General features: G+C 40.0%; 2 protein-coding genes across 4 annotated transcripts; both read right to left on the bottom strand.

Moving 5' to 3' along the window:
• Positions 1–735: 735 nt before the first annotated feature.
• tlk2 (tousled-like kinase 2) lies at positions 736–13,844 on the bottom strand. 3 transcript variants are annotated; one of them, XM_006798276.3, is made up of 21 exons: positions 13,172–13,843; positions 12,012–12,094; positions 10,449–10,526; positions 10,260–10,326; positions 10,135–10,178; positions 9,843–9,941; positions 9,206–9,304; positions 8,898–8,990; positions 8,589–8,699; positions 8,299–8,435; positions 7,618–7,770; positions 7,439–7,505; positions 7,240–7,337; positions 6,181–6,262; positions 5,864–5,955; positions 5,654–5,743; positions 5,397–5,566; positions 4,745–4,883; positions 2,991–3,102; positions 2,158–2,265; positions 736–2,024 (listed from the first exon to the last, which is right to left on the bottom strand). In XM_006798276.3, the coding sequence occupies exons 2-21, from the start codon at positions 12,090–12,092 to the stop codon at positions 1,851–1,853; spliced, it is 2,094 nt and encodes a 697-aa protein (XP_006798339.1). In that variant the 5' UTR covers positions 12,093–12,094; positions 13,172–13,843; the 3' UTR covers positions 736–1,850. The 3 variants fall into 3 exon arrangements, with proteins under 3 accessions (XP_006798339.1, XP_006798340.1, XP_006798342.1); XM_006798277.3 differs by lacking the exon at positions 13,172–13,843 and adding an exon at positions 12,514–13,056; XM_006798279.3 differs by lacking the exon at positions 9,843–9,941 and having other exon boundaries at positions 13,172–13,844.
• A 269-nt stretch (positions 13,845–14,113) lies between these two features.
• On the bottom strand, positions 14,114–17,828 carry mettl2a (methyltransferase 2A, methylcytidine). The gene is made up of 9 exons (XM_006798280.3): positions 17,671–17,828; positions 17,051–17,139; positions 16,242–16,510; positions 16,058–16,107; positions 15,893–15,953; positions 15,664–15,803; positions 15,451–15,557; positions 14,981–15,046; positions 14,114–14,895 (listed from the first exon to the last, which is right to left on the bottom strand). The coding sequence occupies exons 1-9, from the start codon at positions 17,820–17,822 to the stop codon at positions 14,753–14,755; spliced, it is 1,077 nt and encodes a 358-aa protein (XP_006798343.2). The 5' UTR covers positions 17,823–17,828; the 3' UTR covers positions 14,114–14,752.
• Positions 17,829–22,845: the final 5,017 nt, after the last annotated feature.

The following is a 22,845-nucleotide window of genomic DNA, read 5'->3' as shown; positions in this document are numbered from 1 at the left end:
ACAACTAATTTATAAAGCTTTTTAATAACGATAGGATAAAGTTTGAATTAGAATGAGTGAGTTGCCAACTCTGTGTACAGGGAAAAAAACTGACATTAGAAAATTAAAAACTAGGTCTGTTACGACTGAGTTCTCCAGTTGTCTTCAAATACAAAATACATCAACTATTACTAAGCCTGCCACCGCAGACACACAAATGAGAACCCACTGAGTGTGGGCTTTAAAAATAGCTGTATAAATGCTGCCCTTCATGCAACTGTAGAAAAGCAGAAGTTAGAAAAATCTGTAATTGTAATCCGATTTATAACTGTTGCATTGAGCTTTCCTATTAAGTAAAGTTTCTTCAGACTGTTTGTGTCCATTCTTTGTTTCCTTGCCACAACTTTCATTTGCTCAATTATTGAAGAATAAATTATAAGTGCCAAAAAGTTGATTCTGTTCATCTGGATGTAGGATTTTCAGTGGGAAAAAATACTTTATGACTGCAGGTTTCCCTAACTTTATAAACAGTCCATTTGCATAATGACTGGAAACAGTGACTCAACCCATCTGCAGCCAAATGGGGCTGAATGCAAATTTCATTCATAGTCAATTAAATCGATTCTAAAGGAACATCGAAGGGACAAATAATTAAAAAGATACATATGCTCATGAATACACCGGCATTTAAAATAAAGATAGAAAGAAAGATGCGATGGTAACCCCATCACACAGAAAACAAGAACAACAGACACATTTTAACCAATAGTATTTAATGTTTTATGCAACTTTCTGCTAAGGCCCAATCTCCCCCAACAGTACTATAAAGTAAACCAGTCCCTTGCATTTTATTGGCCAAAAATAAATTCAAACATACCTAAATAAATATGTGTGTTTATGGTGGGGGAGTGGGGAAGGGGGCAAACAAAACATTAACAGTTCTAATTAAAGGCAACTTGAAAAACAACAGTTTTCCCCATTAAACTGGTTTAAATTGAGAAGTTTAAAAAAAATGTTAAAACGGATCTCCTCTCAACAGCTTCCACCCCATATCAAGTAGCACAACTCTAAAACCATTCATTATAAAAACAGAGGTGAAACACTGCCACCATCTGGAAGTTATACGCTTTGGTCACAGGAGTTTGACGAGGATATGCGAGGGAGGGGGTACATGAGACTGTCAACTCTGTCCCTCCTCGTCACAAACTATTCAGGTCTGGAATTTATTCGAGGCAAGGGTTCCCAGAACAGCAGGTTGAATGACATAGTGCCACAGATATTTAGGGTTCAATACAATAACAGCCCCCCGCCTGGTTCCCTCAGTTAAGTTCAGGGAAATGAAAACAAAAATATTTGAGCTAGCGGAATTCAGACTACCTTGGACCAGAATGGCTCATGCATGGATGTATCTGTGAGTGTGTATAGGTATGAGGCCTTCCACAGTCCTTTCCATCTGGCCAAGCTGAAGCAGTTCTATACTTCATTTTATTTTGTCTTTTTTTTTTTCTAAAGCAGAAAAGAAAGCTCCGGAACATTGAACCCCATTTTTCACCAACACGCTGCAAAAACTCGCCCCTTGCTATGTGAGTCATCCAGGGCTTTGACCCCTAGAACGATGTCACCCTTTTGAGAAAGCAGGACAGGTGGGCTGGGGTAGATGGATATGAGAGGGATGAAGGGTGACATGTTGTCTCCCCAAACCATCCATGACTTCTCACCCACCCCTTGCTGCCATCTGACCAGTTTCCCCTTGGGCATTTCATGGCAAGGTGGGATGCTGCTAGGAGGGGGTGACACAGTATGGCGTCGCTCCCGCCCCACCCCACCCTTTTAAAAGAATTCAGTTCACTAGTCAGTTAAGGGGTGTGGGCTCAGTTTGAGGCGCTGCTGTTGGAGGAGCTGGATGTGGAAGCCATTGCCATGCCTGAGGTGCCCGACGAGGCCACTGACTTGCGGATGTGGGGCATAAGGAAGGGGTCACTGGCCAGCTGGTGCACATCGATGCGGTCCTCCTTACGGTAGACTAGACAGCGCCTTATAAAGGCCTGGAAAGTGAACAAAAAACAGGGTGTAAGGACAGTACGTGCACTTGACTGCAGAGATTTTAAGGAGAGAAAAAAAAAAGCATTACAGTTGAAGTATTTGAAAATGCAAAGCCAAAAAACATGAGTGCAATACCTTAGCTTCAGGTGTGACTACAGGTTTAGGGGGAAACTGAACTTCTGTCGCCTTCAGGATGGTGTTTTCCTGTAAAATGTCCTGCTGGGACTGATTGTGACCAAAAGGCTGCAAAAGAAAAAAGCGGTTAAAACAAACAAAACAAAACAAAACAATAGGCTTTTTTTGACACAGAAGAGAGAAATATATTGCAAATGCCTCCCAAACTGTTTTCAAAGGGGTTAAATTGAGGAATAAGGATGAGAAACTACCAAATGTGCAGTTTACCTTTTAAAAAGAATGGCCTACAGAGATATTTGAGAGTTACGAGTGTAAATGTTTGTGCTGATATTTTTGTATTGCTGTTGGACAGTATGTTAGCTTTAATGAAAAAAAAAATGTAGGCATGCACAAACACTGCTTCTGCCTGAGCCAGGTCAATCTCTACGTGCCATTTAGAATGTGTTAAATGTGATAAGAATCAGCTAAACTTTATTAATCCCAGAGGGAAATTGAGTTGTCATAGCAGCACACATACAACAGACAATAAAGCAAATAAAATGAAGTGTAGAACTAGAGATACAAATAGATAAACAAAGAGGCATAAATATAAACATAGAAGGGAATAACACCAATATTTCTGGGATATTAAATGGATGATGCAAACAAAACAAACCAACAATACCAAGTTGATCTACAAAAACTGAATATAAATAATGCACATGCGCTGTTATACAGTGCAGTTACACTAAGTTTCTTTTCTCTAAAAATAAATGTGAAAAAAAAAATCTAAAATTATCCCAACTGCAGCTCAGCTGTCTTATTAAAATGTTTATTCAGCGCGAGTTTCCTACCTTGCGGCCATACAAACACTGGTAGAAAATGACTCCCACAGACCACACGTCAACTTTATTGGAGATTTTGGGTGGTTCCTTGCCAACAACGAAGCACTCTGGGGGAAGGTACCTAAAAAAGAAGACGGGAGCCATGTTAATATTCATGAATTTCAGCAAGCCCAATAATACTGTCTGGACTTTCAAGGTGCATTCAATAGCATAACAATTATTTAAATAAACATTGCACTCTAAATAAAAACCACGCAATCAGAGTTAAATTGCAAGATGACCTTTACATATGCACTTATACACAAACCAGAAATGCAGAAACAACCATTAACAAAAACCACAAAAACATTACAACTATTAGGAGTAGAGGACTGCTTTAAATGCTTTTTAGCCACAACCTCACTTCAGTTTTTTGTTTTACATACATTATCCTGATTATGTTTTCTCTCCATTTTCTCCATTGTTATGGTATTATTCCTCGACCATTCAACTACAATGACACAAACACTGAATATTTCTACCCTGCCAATATTAAGAAATGCGGTTATTCAACATAAGTGACTGCAAGTGCCCCTTAATTTCACTCCTTTGCAATTTCATTACCTTCAGACAATCCAGACAGTGTGCTGTACAATCTGACAAAATTCCCATCTCCATTGACTATAAGCCTGCTCAGCTTTCACTGTGCAGCTGTGTCATATTTTAGCGACGTCCCAACTCTCAGAGACACTCTATGGTTTCTCTTTACCAATCCAGTCTTTAAGTCTGACGTCATTAGCCATGTCTGGGCACAAACTCCGCTGCAGGTCACCAAGTCAAACGATCACTGCAGCATTACTAAAAGTTGAAAAACTGTCTAAATTCTTTCATCTGTAATAAAATGATCAGCGTTGCTGCTTTACCGGATGTGACAATTAAGTTTAACATCCAGGCATCCATGAAAACAGAATTTATGAAATTTAACAGCGTTAGAAGTTAGCAGGAAGTTAGCTCGCTAGCTTCCATCTAAATATAATATACCATGTTCTGACTGAGAGATTTCTGAAAACATTAACACGTACAGCTCTGCTATCACCTCCAACATAAATGAAGACAAGAAAGTAAACAGCAGTGACATTTGTAGGGTTACTGAAGTTGGGCTAGCTGGTATATAATGATGTGCTACGTGATCGCTAGCGACACAGCTATGTTAGCATAATACAAACAGTGAGGCTGGAGGACGAACGAGGACTTTTTTCCACTCGATAAAAGTTAATGCCAAATGGTTAGGGGCAAATGCACTCGGATGGCAGGATGCTGTAAACGGACCAAACTTCAGTCACGAGAACAACCGAGATAATCCATCCACAATCCAAGGTTAGTCAATATACTGCTGCATGTGCTGGGCTGTAGTTACATCGTAAGGGTTTAAAAACTTAGCTTTAAAATGATTAGCAGTAATAAAAACCGAGAGAAGCCGACAGTGATCACTGACTGTTTTTAGGGGCTTGTTGAAATTAAATAGAACAAGATACAGAGCACTAAAACACGTTAAAAAGCAGCCTTATTAAATGCAGACTACTTTGGGCCCGTAAGCAGGATTCATCACGTCATCATTTAAAGACCGGATAGCTGTTGTGTGAAAATTTCTCTCCTACTAATCTGCAGAAATTCATTGGCTAATTTTTATACAAGCTTTAACAATTAACAGCAGGCTTGATAAGACTCATGTAAATTCGTTTCTGACTTTTCTAAACACCGTTATCTTTCAGCGCAAATCTTACCAGTACGTCCCTGCTCCCTGTGAAGTCAGCTCCATCCCATCCACCGAGTTGTAGCTGTCATCATCCATGATCTTTGACAGGCCAAAGTCTGTGATCTTGATCTCCCCGCAAGCAGTGCCGTTCACTAACAGAATGTTACCTGAAAAGAGAGGGGAAAAGATTCAGAGGCACGAAAGAAAATATCCAATATAAAATAAGATGGCAGCTAGCACAGTGGATCTATGTTTAGCACTTCTATTCCACAAAAAGTTCAAACCCAGGCAGGGTCTTTCTCTGGAGTTTTCATGTTTCTCCTTGTGCTTGCACAGGCTCTCTCTAGAACCTCCAGTTTCTTCCAACATCAAAAACATGCCAAGTTAATGACACCCAAGTCAACCTACAACACTCTTGTAAAACACATTGCTAATCTTAGAGGGTTTTTTTTTTTTTACTGATTAAGGGATTAAAAAAGAAAAAAGAAAGTTACTTGGTTATGAATGAATGAGGGTTTGCTCCTTGTTAATAACCAGTGCGGTGCACTCTATTAGGCAGTTTAAAAACTGCTGCAGCAGGAAGGCAAGTAGTTAATTTTACTGATGGTATTACTATTTATTGAACATAAAGAAGAAACGTGCCAAGCTCTAACACCGCAAGAGCAAAAGTGAAGACTTACCGGGTTTAAGGTCGTAGTGGATAATGGGCGGTCTGATCTCATTGAGGTACTTGAGGGCATTAACGATCTGCATGATGATGGAGCGGCCCTCTTTCTCTGACATTAACTTGTGCTGCTTCAGGTAGAAGTCCAAGTCATTACCCTCACAGTATTCCAGGACTGTGCAGAACCTGTTTCAAAACAAAGATGAAGTGTTTAAGCACCTTGGCAGAATGTGGTGCGAGTTTCAAGTATTTGTTTTAAAAGCAATGACTTACGAGTCAGTGTCAAGTGAAAAGTAGTCATAGAGTTTAACTATTCGTGGGTGGTCCAGCTCTTTATGGATTCTATATTCTCTGCAAGCATGTCTGAAAATAGGGGATTTATGCAATGAAGTTAAAATAAAGTGACTTTAAAATGGCACAGAAGATCAGTCAAAGCTGTGTTAAATATACCGAAGTATTGCCTGAAAATGGCAAAGCACTCACTTGTGATAATTTTCCTTCTTCTCATCCCTCCAGTTCTTGTTTAACTGGTGAATTTTGACCGCAACGTACCTTTGCTCTGTTAGGTCAAAGGCCTGGAAAAAAGTGAATCAGTAAGCATCTGTAGCAGCCATTGCTTCATTAGGTAAGGCAGAACTTCAGATTTAAGTCCTGTTTATTAATAATTTTTTTTAAACATTCAGGCATAATCGTTTACTTGAAAATGCTGCAAAGGCAGCAAAACACGGACAAAAAAAATATATGAAAATGCAAGAAAAGAAAGAAAGACTGATCAGTCTCTTTCCTCATTACTCTCTCACCTTGTAAACTTCACTGAAACCTCCCCGTCCAAGTAAATGGAGTAGCAGGTATCGGTCATTTAGCGTAGGGTGATCTTTGAATCTGCACAGAACGGAGTTAAAAAAAAAATATATATATATATTAGGAGCAGAAGGATACCTCAGATTATTTTGGTGGAGGAGAGCGATGAACAAAATAAAATAACTTTCCAACACTGAGGGCATTTTACTCCAACTAAACAATCTGGTAACAAAGCAATATTACTGATCTGGAGCCAGAAACTTGTTATCCATTTTAACATAGAACTTGGAGTGAAGCCAGTTACACTGACAAATAGGCTTTCAAAGGATTAGACACCAATATAAGTAAAAAAAAGAAATTCAGGAAGTGAAGTCTAAAATGGGTACAACCCTAATCAATTATTTGAACACAGCATTTTAAACCATCTAACTATCATTACTTATTTTAAGTTCTAACAGTCCATCTTACTGTGCTGTCAATACCAATGTATAATCAGATTAGATTTACAATTTTGGTCACAATAAAACATTTTATTTTTATACAGCTTTGTTCTCCAAAACAAGGATTCCTTACTTCACTCACTCTGTGTCTGTATGCACAATAAACAAATTTTCCTCTATTCATTTTTAGTAAGAGAACAAAGGAAAAAAAACTGCATATATTATCACAGGTGAAGTTCGGGAATTAATCAAATGGATTTGGAATGTATGAACACATTAAAATTAAAGTCACCTTATCTATGAGTGACTAAGGTGTCACTTTAACAGCAATGCTATGTACATTGTACTCCTGCAAAGTCACAGTTCAGAGTTCATGGCCTCAGTCATTCGTGAATTTTTCCTTAGAACCTAACTAATAAGCGTTCGTGGACATTCTCGAATTTTGCAGAAATGGCAAATATCCTCCACAAATTTTTATGGCCCTTTGAACAACAATAAAAATAGGCACTTATAGGCCTTTTATTTTTATTAAATTCACAGGTACTCTAGGAACATATCACCAGAAAATTTCAGAGCTTGACTGTACTCCATGTCTGAAATGGGACTAAGAAATCTTACTGGGAATTATCTTCATTATGGATCCTTTTCAGCTCGCGTATGTGAAGATTTCGCACTCGCTCCAATCTCTCTAGCTCTGCTTGGATCTCAGCCTCTTCCTGCAAAACAAAATATAAATGTCAGAAGCTGTGCAACAAAACAAAACAACTAACGAAAAGGTCCATAATGAGCAACTGGCATCAAAAACATGGAGGATTACCTTCTTCAGATGGCCTAATCTTAGCTTAAAGATTTCCTCCTGCTCATGGTACTCTGCCTGTGATAACCTGAAAGACCAAAAAAAAGAAGAAAAAATAAAAAAAAGGCAGCTCCAAATAAATATACAGAGGGATGATATCTAGTATAAAAGGGAAAAGAGATTAACAAAAAGGATCATACGCTTCACTTTCTGCTCCATTGGCCTTGCTTTTGCGTTTGTTTTGCTCAAGGCTTGGTGGTGGAGTCTGAGCCATGGAGGGTGGCTTGCGTTTGGCTAGCAGCTTCCTCTGCCTTTCGATCTCCTCTCGCTGGGAGTTGATTCTTTCCTGTTGTCTGGAAATAGACAATACATTAGCAGGAAAAATGGACCGTGCACCTCCCATTGTTTTGTCTTTCATGTGCTGTGTATCATTTGAGTGTATTTTTTTTTTTCCAGATGCAGCAGTTGGAGGCCCATCGTGTCCATTTGCTTCATCATCTACTTCCCCCCCCCACCCCGCTTCTTTTCTCTCTTTCTTTCTGTCCCTTTTCTTTTTCTATTCCTCTGCTTTCTTCTCCCATCTTTCACCAACCTGGCCTTCATCCCCTGGCCGCTCCAGCATAATCCCCACACAGAGAATAATATGAATAATAAAATAAACGAAAATAAATATATAATACAAAAAGATTAACAATGGGAGCCTACAGAGAGTATAAGGTGCTCCTGTTAGGAAAGCAAATGTGTTTGGCACAACAAAGCATTCAGACTATGATTCTGCTTGCTACAAATGCTGGAAAAAACAAAGAAAATAATTTTTCCAGTTGGATTTTAACATTTAAACTAGCACAATTACTTGATGCATTAAACATGAAGAGCCTCACTTGATAAGATTTTGGAAAGCGTATCCATCTGTCCACTGCTCAGTGAAAGATGCACCGTGTCTCACTGTGGTGAAATGACCCAGTCGAAGCCTATCCTGCATACTTTTATCCCGACATGCCATCTTCTCTTGTTTAGACTGGAATAAGGGAGGAAAGAAAGGCAGGCATTAAAGCTGGATTATTTATTGTGAAGTGCCGTATTTCAGGATTTGTTCAAGTAGCTCATTAATTTAATGACTTATTCACTTTGGAAACGAATAGTTTAAAATTACATCAATGCATAAACATACCTTTTCAATCAGAAGCTTCTTGGACATGGTCACACACTTATTTAAACGTTCCTTGTATCGCTCTAGCATTCTCTGTTGTTCATCAATTTGCCTCCTCAGATCACAGTTGGCCTGGAAGAGAACATATAATCAAGCACAAAAACGTTCATATATGAAGAATGAACAAAAATAGCACTTGTTTATAAAAGCAGAAATGTCAACTCTAACATGCCTTGAGTGAAAAAAAACCAAGACAGAAAACATGATATTCTCAAATCCAATGAAAATTGCAAGCAGAGTAGCAGGGGTGAAGTGTAATGAGATTAGTACCCGCAACAAATCGTCTATGCGGCCCTCCTTCTTCTCCAGGTCAGAGTTCTTGTTGTTCTCCATTGCTGTTAGTTTCTCTATAGTAAGGTCAGACTAAAGGGTACATTGAGCACAAAAGTGTCGGTTAATGCTGGCTCAGTCTACATCACAGTGAAATGCAGTGCAACAAGTAGTTTCATCTAACAATATCTTCCATCTTATAATGACTGCTTGTGACTTGTTGGTACATATGCTGACTATTTACCAACATACAATTCATAAAAGAGTTAAATCAGACAAACAACCAGCTGGAAGAGCGTGTCCAGTACCTGTGTGGCTTTGTGGAGCACGTGAAGAGAAGGAGGCTTCAGTGAACAAGAGGAGTGTTCTGTGTTGGAGCTGACGGATGACGGGCTTCCTTGCTGCACCTGGAAGATAGAAACACTCATCAGTCACCTTCATCACAATTGTTGCGATAAAACATGGTAGCAATCTGGAACAAGAACATTTATGGAAACCGCAATCTGAGAGTAAACGAGAAGCATATGAGATAAAATAGGCAAGTCTAAAGTTTTGGATGACAAAAAGAAGCTCAGGTGTATTAAACAATTCATTTTACTTGGAGAGATGCACGGCCTCTGGTTTACAAACGTAGCAAATGTGCAACAGGTTTATCTAAACTCTTTTTGATTATAACATTAATAGTTGCCTTTATGTTTGACAAACAGTATTAAATAAGCCATTTCTCATTCAATACTTTTTTTCCTTGGTTTTAACTGCTAACTGCATTGTACTGCACCAAACACAGATTCTGTACAGGGGCATTTATAGACCACATTTGATTCTTCACATCTTCTTAACAAGACAAATGAAAGAGACAATGGAAAGAGCTGAGATTTGAAAAATAAATAAATAAAATAAGAGTAAAGAAAAGCACAAGAAAGACCATAGAGCAAACATGCTCACCATGACAGGGGGGTTGGACAGAGAGTGCTGTGGGGAAGAGCGGACCACTGGTGGAATTCCCCTGGCAGGGCTGGTACCAGGACCGCTACCTCCCGCAAACTGATAGACAGGTAAAGGAAGAACGAATGGAAGAAGAAAAAGAAAAAAGCAGTTCAATGGAAAAGACCAAGGTGGCTATAAGAAGGTGTTAGAAGATATGTGAAATATTATACCCCCCACACCGAAGCATTCCAGAGGATGTGAGCTTAGCTGTTCCCAGCACAAAAAAGGGAGAACATTTTCTGCCACTCACCTCAAAATAGTCACTAATTTTATGTCCTCTTGCTCCTGCTTTGGCTGGAACAGAGAATTGAGGAGTTCAGAAAAAGCTGAGGAAATGTGGGATACATGATAAAAAGAACTCAGACACAATCCTACCTTGGCTGTCAAAGTGGTCTGCTTTGCGTTTCCTCACTCTCTGGTCATTTGCCTTTTTCTCAGGAGTCTGTGAGGAAAGTAGCATGCATCAGCCAAATGCATCACAATATAACACCCGGAGATGGGGTTGGCATTAAAAAAAGAACATAAACAACAACAAAAAATAATGCTGTAAGGGTTGAGACTAACCTCTAGCTCTTTGTCACTGAGAGAGCCCACACTGCATAGACTCTGATTGGATGACTCATTTTGATTCTGACCTGAGCCCTATTAAAAATCAGGTAAAAATACATGAGAGAATTTACAGAGAGCAAATAACCACACGTATGCTTAAAAGGTGCAAGAGACATGTAGAAATAAAATTTCATCCTCAAAATGCATGCCCGTGTGTGTGAGAGAAAGAGAGAGAGAGCAAGAGCGAGAGAGAACGACTTTGAAAAGAGAGTAAAATGGGTGACAAACTGAGGGAAAGGATGCGGAGGCTTGGCTAAATACCATCACCATTAACTTCCCACAGAATGTAGACCTGCATCGGTTCTAATGCTGGTTCCCTAGGTGATGCCTGTCAATCAAGTGATTCACATCAAAATTCAGGAGGCACTGTCCAATCAGGGAGAGATACTTAGTCATTCAGAGCACACTAGAGCTCTCTCACTGAACCCTCCTAAAATGGCTGAACATTAGGCATGCTGCTGGGGATGTATTCCTCTGTCTCTCCGTCACCTTTAGATAATGTCATCTATTTTTCTCCTGTTCACTATAGTCTTAACTAGTGCCCCTCTCCAGAGAAAGACATTGAAAAGATGCCTCGCATCATTTACGAATGATGGTTTCTTTTTAACCCCCTCCAAATTCATATCTTGGTTGTTTTACAAAAAAAGGGGGCACTTTTCAACAGATTCTAACCCCCCTATGCTCCATTATCAAAAGGTGCTCTACATCTTTGTCTGCAAAGGACAACAATTTTCATGCCAAGTCAGTGATAACAAATACAGTAGCAGTGCCACGAGGCTTTCCAAGGTCAAAGAAAAAAACTCACAACTTCTATGTAGGATTGAAGGCTTTTAGACCACCAACCCATATTTCTTCAGAGCGATTTGTAGAATTACTTGTCCCTCACTTTCTAAACCCCCCCGCACACACACATTGCTTGTCTTGTCATACAGGGTGGTTGTGGCATGATGCCTTAGCAAGAGCCGCCATCTTCTCTGCGGCAGCAGCCATGCCATGCTCTGGGCTCTGCTCTGCCTATGGCTGGCACAAGGCCCACTCCTGGCGCTGACTCTCACTCCCTAACTGTTCCAAGATCACCTTCCACAAAGACAGCTCCATCCATGTAGCAAGAAAGGGGTGTGAGGCTAAATGCTGCCTTCACTTACACCTGGTCAAGAACCATTTCTGCATTCCTCTTCTGCTTTCACTCCTCCCTCTACCACCCCTGTCCCGTCTGTGGCCTTTTTGGCAGGCATCACCACTTGCATATACAGCCGCTACATCATGAGCCAGGGAGAGATGCCATATCACACCAGCCAAAAAACACAGACACAGCTCAACCTTCTCCAGAGACAGACAAAGAAAAGGAGTGGGGCCAAGCTTGTCCAGGCCAAACAGCAGAATGATACTGAGGCTGAGTTAGACAAAGAAAGGGAAGAGATTCACAAAAATGTTTAATTGAGAAAATCTGTAATTCTAATAAGCTCTCTGACTAGACTTCCGATGCTTCACCTTTGTGACATCTGCTGTAACACAAACCTTTGCCACACCGACCCCTGTGAAGCGAGCCTCCAGCAGCTCCTGCCGTCGGGGGTCCAAGCTATGCAGTTCTTCCATCATGGCTGCAGAGACAAGAGCACAGATTAAGGAAGGTGTTGAAGAGTGTGGAATATTCAAGTGGGAGTGAGGGTTCACTGTTTCAAAAGCCATCTTTTGTGATGACTCATGGCTGTTTTTAACTATATGGATGTGGAAAATTCCTGTTCTGAGTCATCAATAAGCTTGACAACAATGTTATACATCATGTGTTCAGCAAGTACCAGCCATTAAACTTTGTTACTCAATAATATATTGCACAATCTAGCCCAACATATAGCTAATAACAGACACTTAATAGGCATTAAAGACGTGGGCCAGATGTGTGTAGTGATTGCTTGGAAATTATAGCATCATGTGATAACGCCCTGGCATTATAGGCCTAAGTTACATGGCGCTGGAGTTATGAAAGGTCACTAATGGAGGGGCTGCCAAGTACACTCACAGCAATGGAAAAGGCCACAATAGACAATAAGGGTCCAGCTTGCTAGCTTATGCAAAGGTTAACATTACACGCCCAACACTGTGTTCTAAGTCAGTTATCTATGAATTGCATGGATTGAAATAAAAAGTGCAACCTGTGGTATCCATGTCAATCCATGTCAAACAGCCCTTAATTCTACTCATTACAGGTTTGGCTGGCTCAACGTTATAATGACAACATATTGATCTAAAAGATCCCCTGTAAATAACCCGCGAAGTAATCAGCCAAGACTGAAAAATGAGCTAAATGAGCTACAAGTCTACCGATGTTGGACATCACTTAGCGTAGCATTGCAATACAGCAGCTAACAGTTAACGTTAGCTAGTAACATAAAGATTGGATTTTGACAAACAATTAATGCTCCCAGAACACACAAACGTTGATTATTCCTGCTCGATCAAATGGCCGCTTAAGCAAATAAATAGTAAATTGAACCCCGAAACAGTAAGGGGTTTTGCGAACATAGTACATGGCTAGCGTTAGGTATCCAACGGGCTAACTCAAAAAAGAAGCATCTTCTCTGTTCTGTTTTGCCAGGTGCTCGTGCCACGAAGTCTCCATGTAGCGAGAGGCATGCCCAGATATGTCATTTTGTTCGACAGCCAACCGAAATACTTACTGTAATTTAATATTTTCACGGTCCTCTGAAGGGCCTGTTAACCCCGAAACTGTCTCTGTTGTCTCCCCCTGTTCTCGGCAGACCCTCCCAGGCTAGGCCGCATCCACAGCCGCGTCCCTCGCGTGCTTATTGCAACGATCAAGACACGGGAGCGCGCTGCGTAGCTCAGGGTTGACGACGGAGGATTCCCTCGGAGGCCTCGACAACTCCGGGTATCCCAAACCCGCCTTTCTATACCAGTTAGGCGGGGATCCCCATCACATCCCTCTCTCCGAGGACCATACCGTGCATCGGTCGGGTTATCTCGTTCCACACAATGGCGACCCTCGAGATCCTGCGTTTTTCACCAGGTATAAATGATGTCTTTAAGCTAGCGTTAGTTACCCCCTATCTTTATCTCCCCCGGTGATGTGATGAATTTAGGGTCCTGGGTGTCAGCTCGACCAAAACAAAGTTCGTCTCCAGTCGCCTTCCTCGCTTCAGGGAAGAAACCAATCTATTTCGGAAGTTGTGCTGTTGCAGGCGTTTCAGCTGAATCCGGATCGATTCGGTTCGGTTCTCATGTTTTTTGCAATGTAAACAATAATCAGTAAAATCTCATATTTTCTCGTGAGATTGGTCAAGTATTTTCACCTTCATCCAGTCCACGCCTGCTCCAAATCTCTTGTCTGGACCAATAGCAAATCCCTCTGTACACAATACAATTTACCAGCGCCCACCCACAGTTACTAAAAGGATCACTTATCAGAAAGTTCCCATCTTGTTCACACCCACATACTTTACGGACTTAATATCAACAAATTGCTAACTGATTTGTTGTCTTTTTTTCCTAACCAGCCAGTCAACCACTAAACGTGAGATGTAAAGCAAAGTAGCATCGGAAAAAAGCACAACCTTGAAATTTTCAAGGTATTTTAAATACTAAATTAAAAATAAACTTCATTTTTTTAAAATTGATTTTTATTTTGCATGTACAAAAGGGAAAATCTTAAAAATCATTCAGTTTATTTCAAAACATCAGGAACAATAAGTCAGAAGAGAAACATACAGGTAACCAGCACTTTCTTAAATAACTGAACTGAACAATCACTGAAAAAAATGTTTTTGTCTTTCTCAAGTCAAAGTTTTGATTTAGTACTTCGAAATTTTGACTTATTAAAGGTGATATTTTAAGAGATCTAGTTAGTAAATTGAAATTTTCAGCAAACCAACTTGAAATTTCGAGATAACTTGAGATTTAGACTTAGCTCTGCCTGGTAATTTTTATTTTTATTTTTTTCCAGTGGCTGAAACAGGCTTCCATAAGAAAGTGACAAGACATGACTATTGCAGCTAGGACTGCTGCACCATCAGGAAACTTACGCATAAAAAAAGTGTCCATCTGCAGTTTAGCAGCTGGGATAGTGTAAAACCTTTACAGTATGTAAATATTCTGTTGCATTCCCTTCATCACAAAGCTTTTCATGTCCACTCCATACACCCACTGGAAAAAGCAAGCACCACCTTCTCTTCATTTCCTAAATTTTGGCTGTAGTTGACAGTCAAGTCAGGTGGGTTCTCCCCACTTTCGCACCCAGGTGGCTAAACTGGAGCCTGGCGGTATTTGCACTGAATCCACACCCTGTACATGGTGAGTTGCTTCCCTCTGTTCACCTGTAGCCTTCTGTCCACAAGGTTCTGCACTTTCTCCAGCTTAGCCTGAGTGAACAGCTCATGGAGCTCATCTAAAATGAGCACAGAAATATTTTTTGGATACACCATCAGAAAGCAACTCTACAAAATAAATCTTTATTAAGACCTTTTTTGTACCTTGAGTAAAAAAATATACTTGCGTTCCATCGCCTCGGACATAAAAGTTTTCGGCGAGACACCTTCCTAAAAAAACCAAACCACAAGCACATTATTTTCCAGCAACTTGTAGAAAATAACATATCATTGTCATGTAAATAATAAGCCAGAACATGGTAATATTACATAATAATATTACATACATGGATCCATTAATATATCGCCCTTTTAAACCTCAAATTCGAACTTCTTGCACAGCTGGATTTACTGTTACTTTTTGCATTTTAAGCAGTTCTTAATGCATTTTAAACATATTTAAGACCATCTCTCACTCATTTTCGTAACCACTTTTTTAATTCACTATCATGGGTTTTACAGATTTGGAATTACCTGAAAAAAAAGAAAGCATGTTACAGCAGGTAAAAAAATGTTTTTAAACACCAAACTGTGGAAAATTTTGAACCCAGTGTCTTGCAGAACTTTATCCTAACCTTTCTTGAAGCGGAGCTGTGCCATATCGTAGCGTCCATAGTCCCTGAGCAGCATCACTCCACCGGGCTTCAGGAGGCGTGCTAGTCTACTGATGGATGCTTGCATCCTGAAGTTACGGTGAAAGTATAAGAAGCAGTGAAAATTTAATTACTTCTACCGAGGGAAACCAAAGGAAAGACAAAAGGGAAGAGGAAAAAAAAAGAAGTTCATACTTCTTGGGATGCAGAGCTGATAGAACAAAGATTAGCACTATAACATCAAGGGTTCCATCAGGGATGGGGTAATTGGCTTCTACATCGCTCAAGTCGTGAACAAAGGCATAACAACGCCCTGGGTCGTACTCTGGATTACTCTGATGACAAGAGGACAGTTTTAATTTATTAGCTAGATTACAACCTGAGAAATGATCATCCTTTCATGATCCCATCATCATTATCTCACCTTGACTAATTCTACAGCAGTGCTGGAGAAGTCACAGCAGTAAACAAAGAGACCTGGATCACTGCAAAGGGCAAATTATTGTTTTATGGTGCACATTATACCGCAAGAGAAAAAATAAGATGTGTGCTTTTTAAACATAGATTCAAATGTTTTGCCAGCACTTACTTGTTGGTCTTTAGTATTGGAAAAACTGTGTTTCCCACACCACATCCAACCTGTACAGAGTTTTATACAAATAAAACAGTAAAACTGTTTCATGACAACAAATCCTCTTAAAACCTTTAACTGAAAATTTAGCTAACTTTTTTTTTTAAAGTTTAGCTAACTTGCTTTCGTTATACTGTCTCACCTCCAGTATGCGATAGGTGGCAGACGAGCCAGGAAAGTCACCATCAGTGTGAGACAAAGCTGCATGTTCTCCGCTTTGCTCTCCATCCTGACTGTTCTGCTGACTTTCTACTGCACCAGGGGCACCAGGGTGCGATTCATGGTTCAGGCTGCACTGTGGGGCCAACTCTGGGAACTCTGTGAAGAGCCAGTGACGGTCTTTGAAGAAACGATTCTCGTGGATTGTGTAAAAGCCGTTCCAGTACTCATTGGCCCGGCTGTCGTATTCCTCTGCAAAGGTAAAGCAAAGCAAAGTAAAGCAAGCGTTTAAGTAATGGAGCATTATGTTGCCTTGCTTACAAATCACCACAAAACACTTTAAAGTACTTAATAAGACTATATATATTGTGTATCCAGGAAGTATTCACAACATTTCCTCTGTTTCACATTTTGTTATGTTACAGCCTTTAATTTTTGCCTCAAAATTCTACACATAATACTTCATAATGACAAGGTGAATAAAAGTTTGCCTGAAATTCTTGCAAGTCTATTTAAAAGCAAAATAAAAAACAAAAACAAACTATAATATCTCATAACCTGTAAAGTTAAAGTGAAGGTGAAAAAAGTGGTTAAAAATTAATGACAGCTACAATCTTGTTGTGCTAACAGCAGCAACAGAGATCTGGTCGCTTTCACAAGAAGCAAAAAATTAAAGGAAAGTGGATGCAACATTGGGGATGGCTGTCCTCCTGATCAATAAGCTATACATCTCTTACTGGTCTTTACTGTCACACATTGTGCGGTTTATGTGTATAACTGCAATGATGCTACCTTGTTTCTCTGGAGGTAGCGGCTGACTGTTTTCTAAGACTTTCTTCTTAGCGGTTGCTTCTTGTTCATCGGTCCACTCCACATTGTCCCTGATGGTGAGAAACCCCCATTATCCCAAAGCAACGTGGCACACAAAAACACTCTCAATCCTGAAATACTTAAAGATATGACACTTTCACTCAGATTGGTGATGGGTTGTAAGCAGGTGTAATAAAATCTGCAAAGTACTTTGACATGATGTAGCCTGAACATTTTTAAACAAATCTTTGCTACATGTTAAAGATGTTTTATATATAACTCCGTATTTAGATATGAAAGGCTGACCAATAAGGTGCAGAGAAATACTTGGCAATAATTTTATAGATGCTATTTAGCAACCAGTTCAACCCATGTCCCGTGATTACATTGTAGGAGAAATTCATATTCAGTTAATGTTATTTTAAGTGTTAACATAATGTTATGTTAACTTTAAATTAATGTCAATGTTAAAAAATAACGGCTCGCAGAATTACACACAATCTATGGCAAGTCATAACAGTGTCCGAGTGAGCAGCCTTGACAGAGATGCACAGGAACATATGTCTGCTCCATTGGGGGGAGTTCTTATAAAAGATACCGACCATGCGTTATGCTGGAAGACCTGTCGTGGGTCTGTAAGGAAACGTGTCCCGAACTGAGGTCTCTTCACATAACAGGTAGATGAATCCGACAGCGTCAACCCGGTTTCGCCGCTGCCTCCCTCCACCCCGTCCACAGCGTGGGGCGCCGCCATGTTGGAACTGACGTACGGAAGAAGGGGCGGACGTTTAATTATGATGCATTCAAAGGCAAGAGGAAATATTACAACTAACGTAAAAAGCCCTAACAGCTGTATTTAACAAATAAAATAAAATAATAATAATGATACATATTTCAAGCTCGGATAGTAAAACTATCGGGAGTTTTACGGTGTATTTTTTAAAAAAGAAAAGAGGCTAGTTTTAATTCTTTACACTACTCTTTTTTCACATGTTTCCACTTTGTTATTTTTCTGGTAGCACTTACAGGTGTTCATACACTAGAGGGAAACATATGTTAGGAAGATTTTCGGGAGGTTCGTTTAGAAAAACTTACTAAAACCCGTCTTTAAAAATACTCTTGTCTGATCGTGTAGGAAAATTTTAGATTCAGATTTTAGATTAGATTCATTTGATGACGGATATTTAGAATAGAATAGAATAATCATTTAATTGTCCCACAAGGGGAAATTTGGTTGTATCAGCAGCAAAAAAACAACAACCAAAAAGCCACAAAACAAAAAAAACCACACACACATATACAAAAAGAACAGGACACAGAACAGAAAACAGAATTTTTACATATTTACATCATAGACAAGTTACCAGAGCAGAGTACAGTACAGTTGTTAAAATTAGCGTACAGATAGTGTGCAAACAGAGCAGGATACTGAAAGATGTTTAAATAGTTAAGAATATTTAGAATAATTAGAAAAGTGCAGATTGTGTATTGTACCTGTGCATTAAAAAGTAGACATGTAACTTACAATAAGTTAGTGTATATATAAGCTGAGAAAAAGTAATGTGCAGTTATAACAGTAGAAGCTGTTGCAGCACTGATGTAAACATCTATGTTTGTTGGGAGCAGTTTTGATTGTATAGTCTGACAGCTGCAGGGAGGAAGGACCTGCGGAAACGCTCCTTCATGCATCTAGGATGCAGCAGTCTGCCACTGAAGGAGCTCTGCAGTTCAGCAACATTTACATGCATGGGGTGGGAGACTCTGTCCATCAGAGATGTTATTTTGGCCAGAGTCCTTCTGTCTCCCACCACCTGCACTGAGTCCAGGGTGCATCCCAGAACAGAGCTGGCCTTCCTAATGAGTTTATCCAGCCTCTTCCTCTCAGCTGTCAATAAACTGCTGCTCCAACATACCACACTGTAAAAATTGACAGATGCCACCACAGAGTCATAGAAGGTCTTTAAAAGCGCTCCCTGGACTCCAAATGACCTCAGCCGCCTCAGCAGGTAGAGTCTGCTCTGACCCTTCCTGTACAGAGCATCAGTGTTGTGGCTCCAGTCCAGTTTATTATTCAGGTGAACACCCAGGTACCTATACGAGTCCACTATCTCAATGTCCACTCCCTGGATGTTCACCGGTGTCAATGTGGTGGGTCTGCGTCTCCGGAAGTCCACCACCAACTCCTTGGTTTTCCCGGCATTGATCAGCAGGTGGTTCTGCTGACACTAGTCCACAAAGTACAGAGTCCACTGTCTGTACTCTGAGTCGTCCTCACCTGTGATGAGGCCGACTATGGCAGAGTCGTCAGAGAACTTCTGTTGGTGGCAGCGTGGGGAGTTGATGGAGAAGTCTGCAGTGTAGAGGGTGAAGAGGAACGGTGCCAGCACTGTTCCCTGTGGGGCCCCGTACTGCAGACCAGCGTATCAGAGACACAGCCCTGTGTCCTCACATACTGTGGGCGTTCTGTGAGGTATGACACCTTTTGCCCTGAGATAATCTACATTAAACAACTCTTATGTAAATCAAAATTTCCAATAAACCAGTAGTATGTCATTCTTTTATATGGCATTGTTTTAATGGGCCCATATATGAATATTCTTTTAAAATGTTTTTTTTCTTTTATATATATAATGTTCAAATGTTCAAAAGTTACACATGCCCAAAGTTTTATGTTAGCAAGTGAACAAAATGCATTTTAAAGAAATTTGCGTGAGCCAAAAGCTGAAGTTTTAAACTGCTGAGTAGTTATATACAGCAGAATACTTCTTGAAGCTCAGCTGCATCATGCCCACTCATCTGTTCAGTCTGACTTTCAACTGCTCTGAATAGAACTACTTATAGACTGCTATAATGAGAAGGATGCCGAGTCTGAAAAGTGCCGCCATTATAGAAGTGCCTTAAACCTGTTATCTAAGCAGGAGACAACACCTTTGGTTGCAAAAATGATGATAACATAATAACATGATGTTCTTTTTGTAAATCATAATCCCAGTTAGATTCAAAAAGAGGAATAAAGCACATTATGCTTCAGGACGGGCCTTTGTGGCTCACTGAAAAGAAGGAAGGTTTCATTTGTTTGCATCTCTTAAAAAAAGCACCAGACAGCCTTCACATAAAAGTCTTGCCTTAGCATCACCCATTATAAAGTTTCATTTTCAACTAAACTGGTACTAAAAGACTAATATTATCAAGGCAATGGGAAAACATGGCGTTGTTAACTGTATGTCAAAGACATCTTCATCTTTGTTGTTGAGATTTGTACTGAAGTTACCTTGCTAGTGTTGCGAAATCAGTTTTACCCCGGTTCTTTTTATTCCTCGAGCATCCAGAGACGGCACCGGACTCAGTAGTCATTTTCACAAAACTTTATTCATCTTTACTCATCATCTTCATTTATCCTCATTTAAGCATGCATCTTCTAGAAAGGAAGACGAGGCCGGTGTGTCCCTCTGCAAAATCTTCACCCCTTTGTTAGTTACAGCCAGCTTTATAGAGGCGTCCCCATCATAAAAACCCCCCACAGTGTGCTGCAAACTCTGTGTCTGTGTCTATGTGAGTGCTCGTGTGTGACTGTGTACGCATACCTGTATGTATGTGTGTGCACGTGAGTGAGTGTGCGTGACAGTTAAAACACTGTGGGTGTAGGTGACTCCCTAGAGGTCATAAAACCCATCTCCCTACCAGACCACAGTTATCCAGTTACAAATGTTGAGACCTTTCACAGTTCAACTGGGGGAGGGGTCTCCTACAATCTACTCCTAAGTTCATGACACAGTCAGGCCTTTATTACATTGAGGGCAGTGTCAGTGTCTCTACAATAATTCTACATTCTATGTTAACACATTTCCAAACTCTAAAATAAGCTAAACATTTCTACACTAGCCAGTTTAGCCTTGACCTATCTCATCTCAGAATCAGCACACTACTTTGTGCTTCAAGTGTTAACACTTTCTTACATCCATTTAGAATCGAATAGAATTGAAAAGAACAGAATACAACAGCCCTTTATTGTAATTTTATATGTGCACCGAAATTATGGGTGCTCCATGCCAACTGTGGAAAATATAAATAGTAAGACAGCAGGAATAAATAAAACAAACAAACAAACAAACAAAAAAACAGGAGACATATATACAACCAAGAGAAATATATACAAAACAAGAGAAAGGCACACAATACAAAAGGATCACTAGAGAACAAAGTGCTTGGAGGTAGTGCAAAAGACTTGGTCTTAGTATAGATTATAGGCAGATTTCCAGAGCTAAAAGAAATGTCACTCATGTTGCTGCACACAATTTATCACAAATGTAACAAATAACCAATAGGGGGTGTCATATTATCAGAAACTGAGCTACGTTTTCATCCCAGAATAAAAGGTCCATTCGAACAATTCAATACACTAATGGTGCATGGAAACAGAATAATAAATAAACATTTTTGATAACACACTCATATATCTGATAATAGAAACAAGGCTAGACACTGCAGTGACCCTTATGTGTTAAACTACAATACTTACCTATCCCTCAAAAGCAAAGGACACTAATTAAACACTCTTGCTTGATCAAGTTAAAACCATGTTCATGTAGGTGGGTGCTCAATTACTCCCCGTATAACTGCGACTGTGTGATCACCTCAGGCTCCAACATCATAGTCAAACACACTGACAACACAGCAATAGTAGACTTGATCTCAAATAATGATGAGTCTGTCTACCAGTATGAGCTCTACCACCTAGTGAGCTGGTGTAAAGGGAATAACCTTGAGCTGAATGTCTGTAAGACCAAGGAGCTGGTAGTGGACAACACCAGGAAACAGCAGAAAAGCTTTCAGCCTCTGTGCCCATGTAGAAAGGGTGGATAACTTCAGAAACTTGGTGTTTACATTTCTCAGGCCCTGTCAAGGTCCTAGCACATTAACACCCTGGTAAAGATAGCCCATCAATCCCTCTATTCCCTCAGACAATTACAGACGCCTGAGTGCTCAGAAACACTTGCAGCATGGAGATCAGTCTGAATGCGGGCATGACCACCCGGATGGGGAACTGCACCCGATAGCACCATTTTGCCCTTAGGATGGTAATCCATACAACCTAAGCAAATAATAAATGTGAAATTTCACAAAGAATCAGAGATTCCCGTCACCCCAGCAAAAGACTATTTCATATGCTCCCATTAGTGATACAGTATCATGTTCTGGCTAACATGAGCTTTTACCCTCTGGCCATTAGGCTGCTAAATGAGACGGTGACTTTAGCCCACCTCGATCACTACCTACCTACCCTCTACACATCTATTCATCTACACTCGACTATAGTTGCCCTACTAGTTATAAAAAAACAAACCCAAACCAAAACGTTTATTGGTTTTCAGTCTCTATTTGTGTTTTCCTCTTATTTATGCACAGTCAGACTTTAATATCCCTTTGTGTAGGGATTTGGTTTTCTCATTGCACTTGCATAACTGTGTGTGACAAATAAACCTAATCTTGAATCCCTTGAGTTAGGTACATTTTTGTGCTTAATGATTCATAAAAGAAATGGAAATGGTCAGGTACAAGGACTGGACTGAAGAAGAAACCGAGAATGTTTTCGAAAGACTTTTAGAAGGCTTCTAGAACTATTGCTCAAGACCGCTTTAAAAAATTAAAGAAAACCTGGCTCCTTGGAAGCAAAATCTAAAGAAATGAGGGGTGGCTCAAGAGTTTTGTACAGTATTTCCACTATTTCTGAAAGCAACATGTAACACAAGTACCGAAATTCAAATGCAATCATTTCT

Source organism: Neolamprologus brichardi, chromosome 4, assembly GCF_056152115.1.
Source record: "Neolamprologus brichardi isolate AB-2024 chromosome 4, ASM5615211v1, whole genome shotgun sequence".
In the NCBI taxonomy this organism is placed as follows: domain Eukaryota; kingdom Metazoa; phylum Chordata; class Actinopteri; order Cichliformes; family Cichlidae; genus Neolamprologus; species Neolamprologus brichardi.
This window is presented reverse-complemented; position numbering and strand designations above follow the sequence as displayed.

Excerpts from the sequence above, each read along its gene's own strand:
- tlk2 (XM_006798276.3), bottom strand. The coding sequence starts at position 12,092 with ATGATGGAAGAACTGCATAGCTTGGACCCCCGACGGCAGGAGCTGCTG. Across the intron at positions 6,263-7,239 it reads CATAATGAAGATAATTCCCA|ATTCAAAGATCACCCTACGC; the intron begins GTAAGATTTCTT and ends CGTTCTGTGCAG. Across the intron at positions 5,744-5,863 it reads AAGAAGGAAAATTATCACAA|ACATGCTTGCAGAGAATATA; the intron begins GTGAGTGCTTTG and ends CCCTATTTTCAG.
- mettl2a (XM_006798280.3), bottom strand. The coding sequence starts at position 17,822 with ATGGCGGCGCCCCACGCTGTGGACGGGGTGGAGGGAGGCAGCGGCGAA. Across the intron at positions 17,140-17,670 it reads GTCTTCCAGCATAACGCATG|GGACAATGTGGAGTGGACCG; the intron begins GTCGGTATCTTT and ends TCTCACCATCAG. Across the intron at positions 14,896-14,980 it reads AGTATATTTTTTTACTCAAG|ATGAGCTCCATGAGCTGTTC; the intron begins GTACAAAAAAGG and ends TGCTCATTTTAG.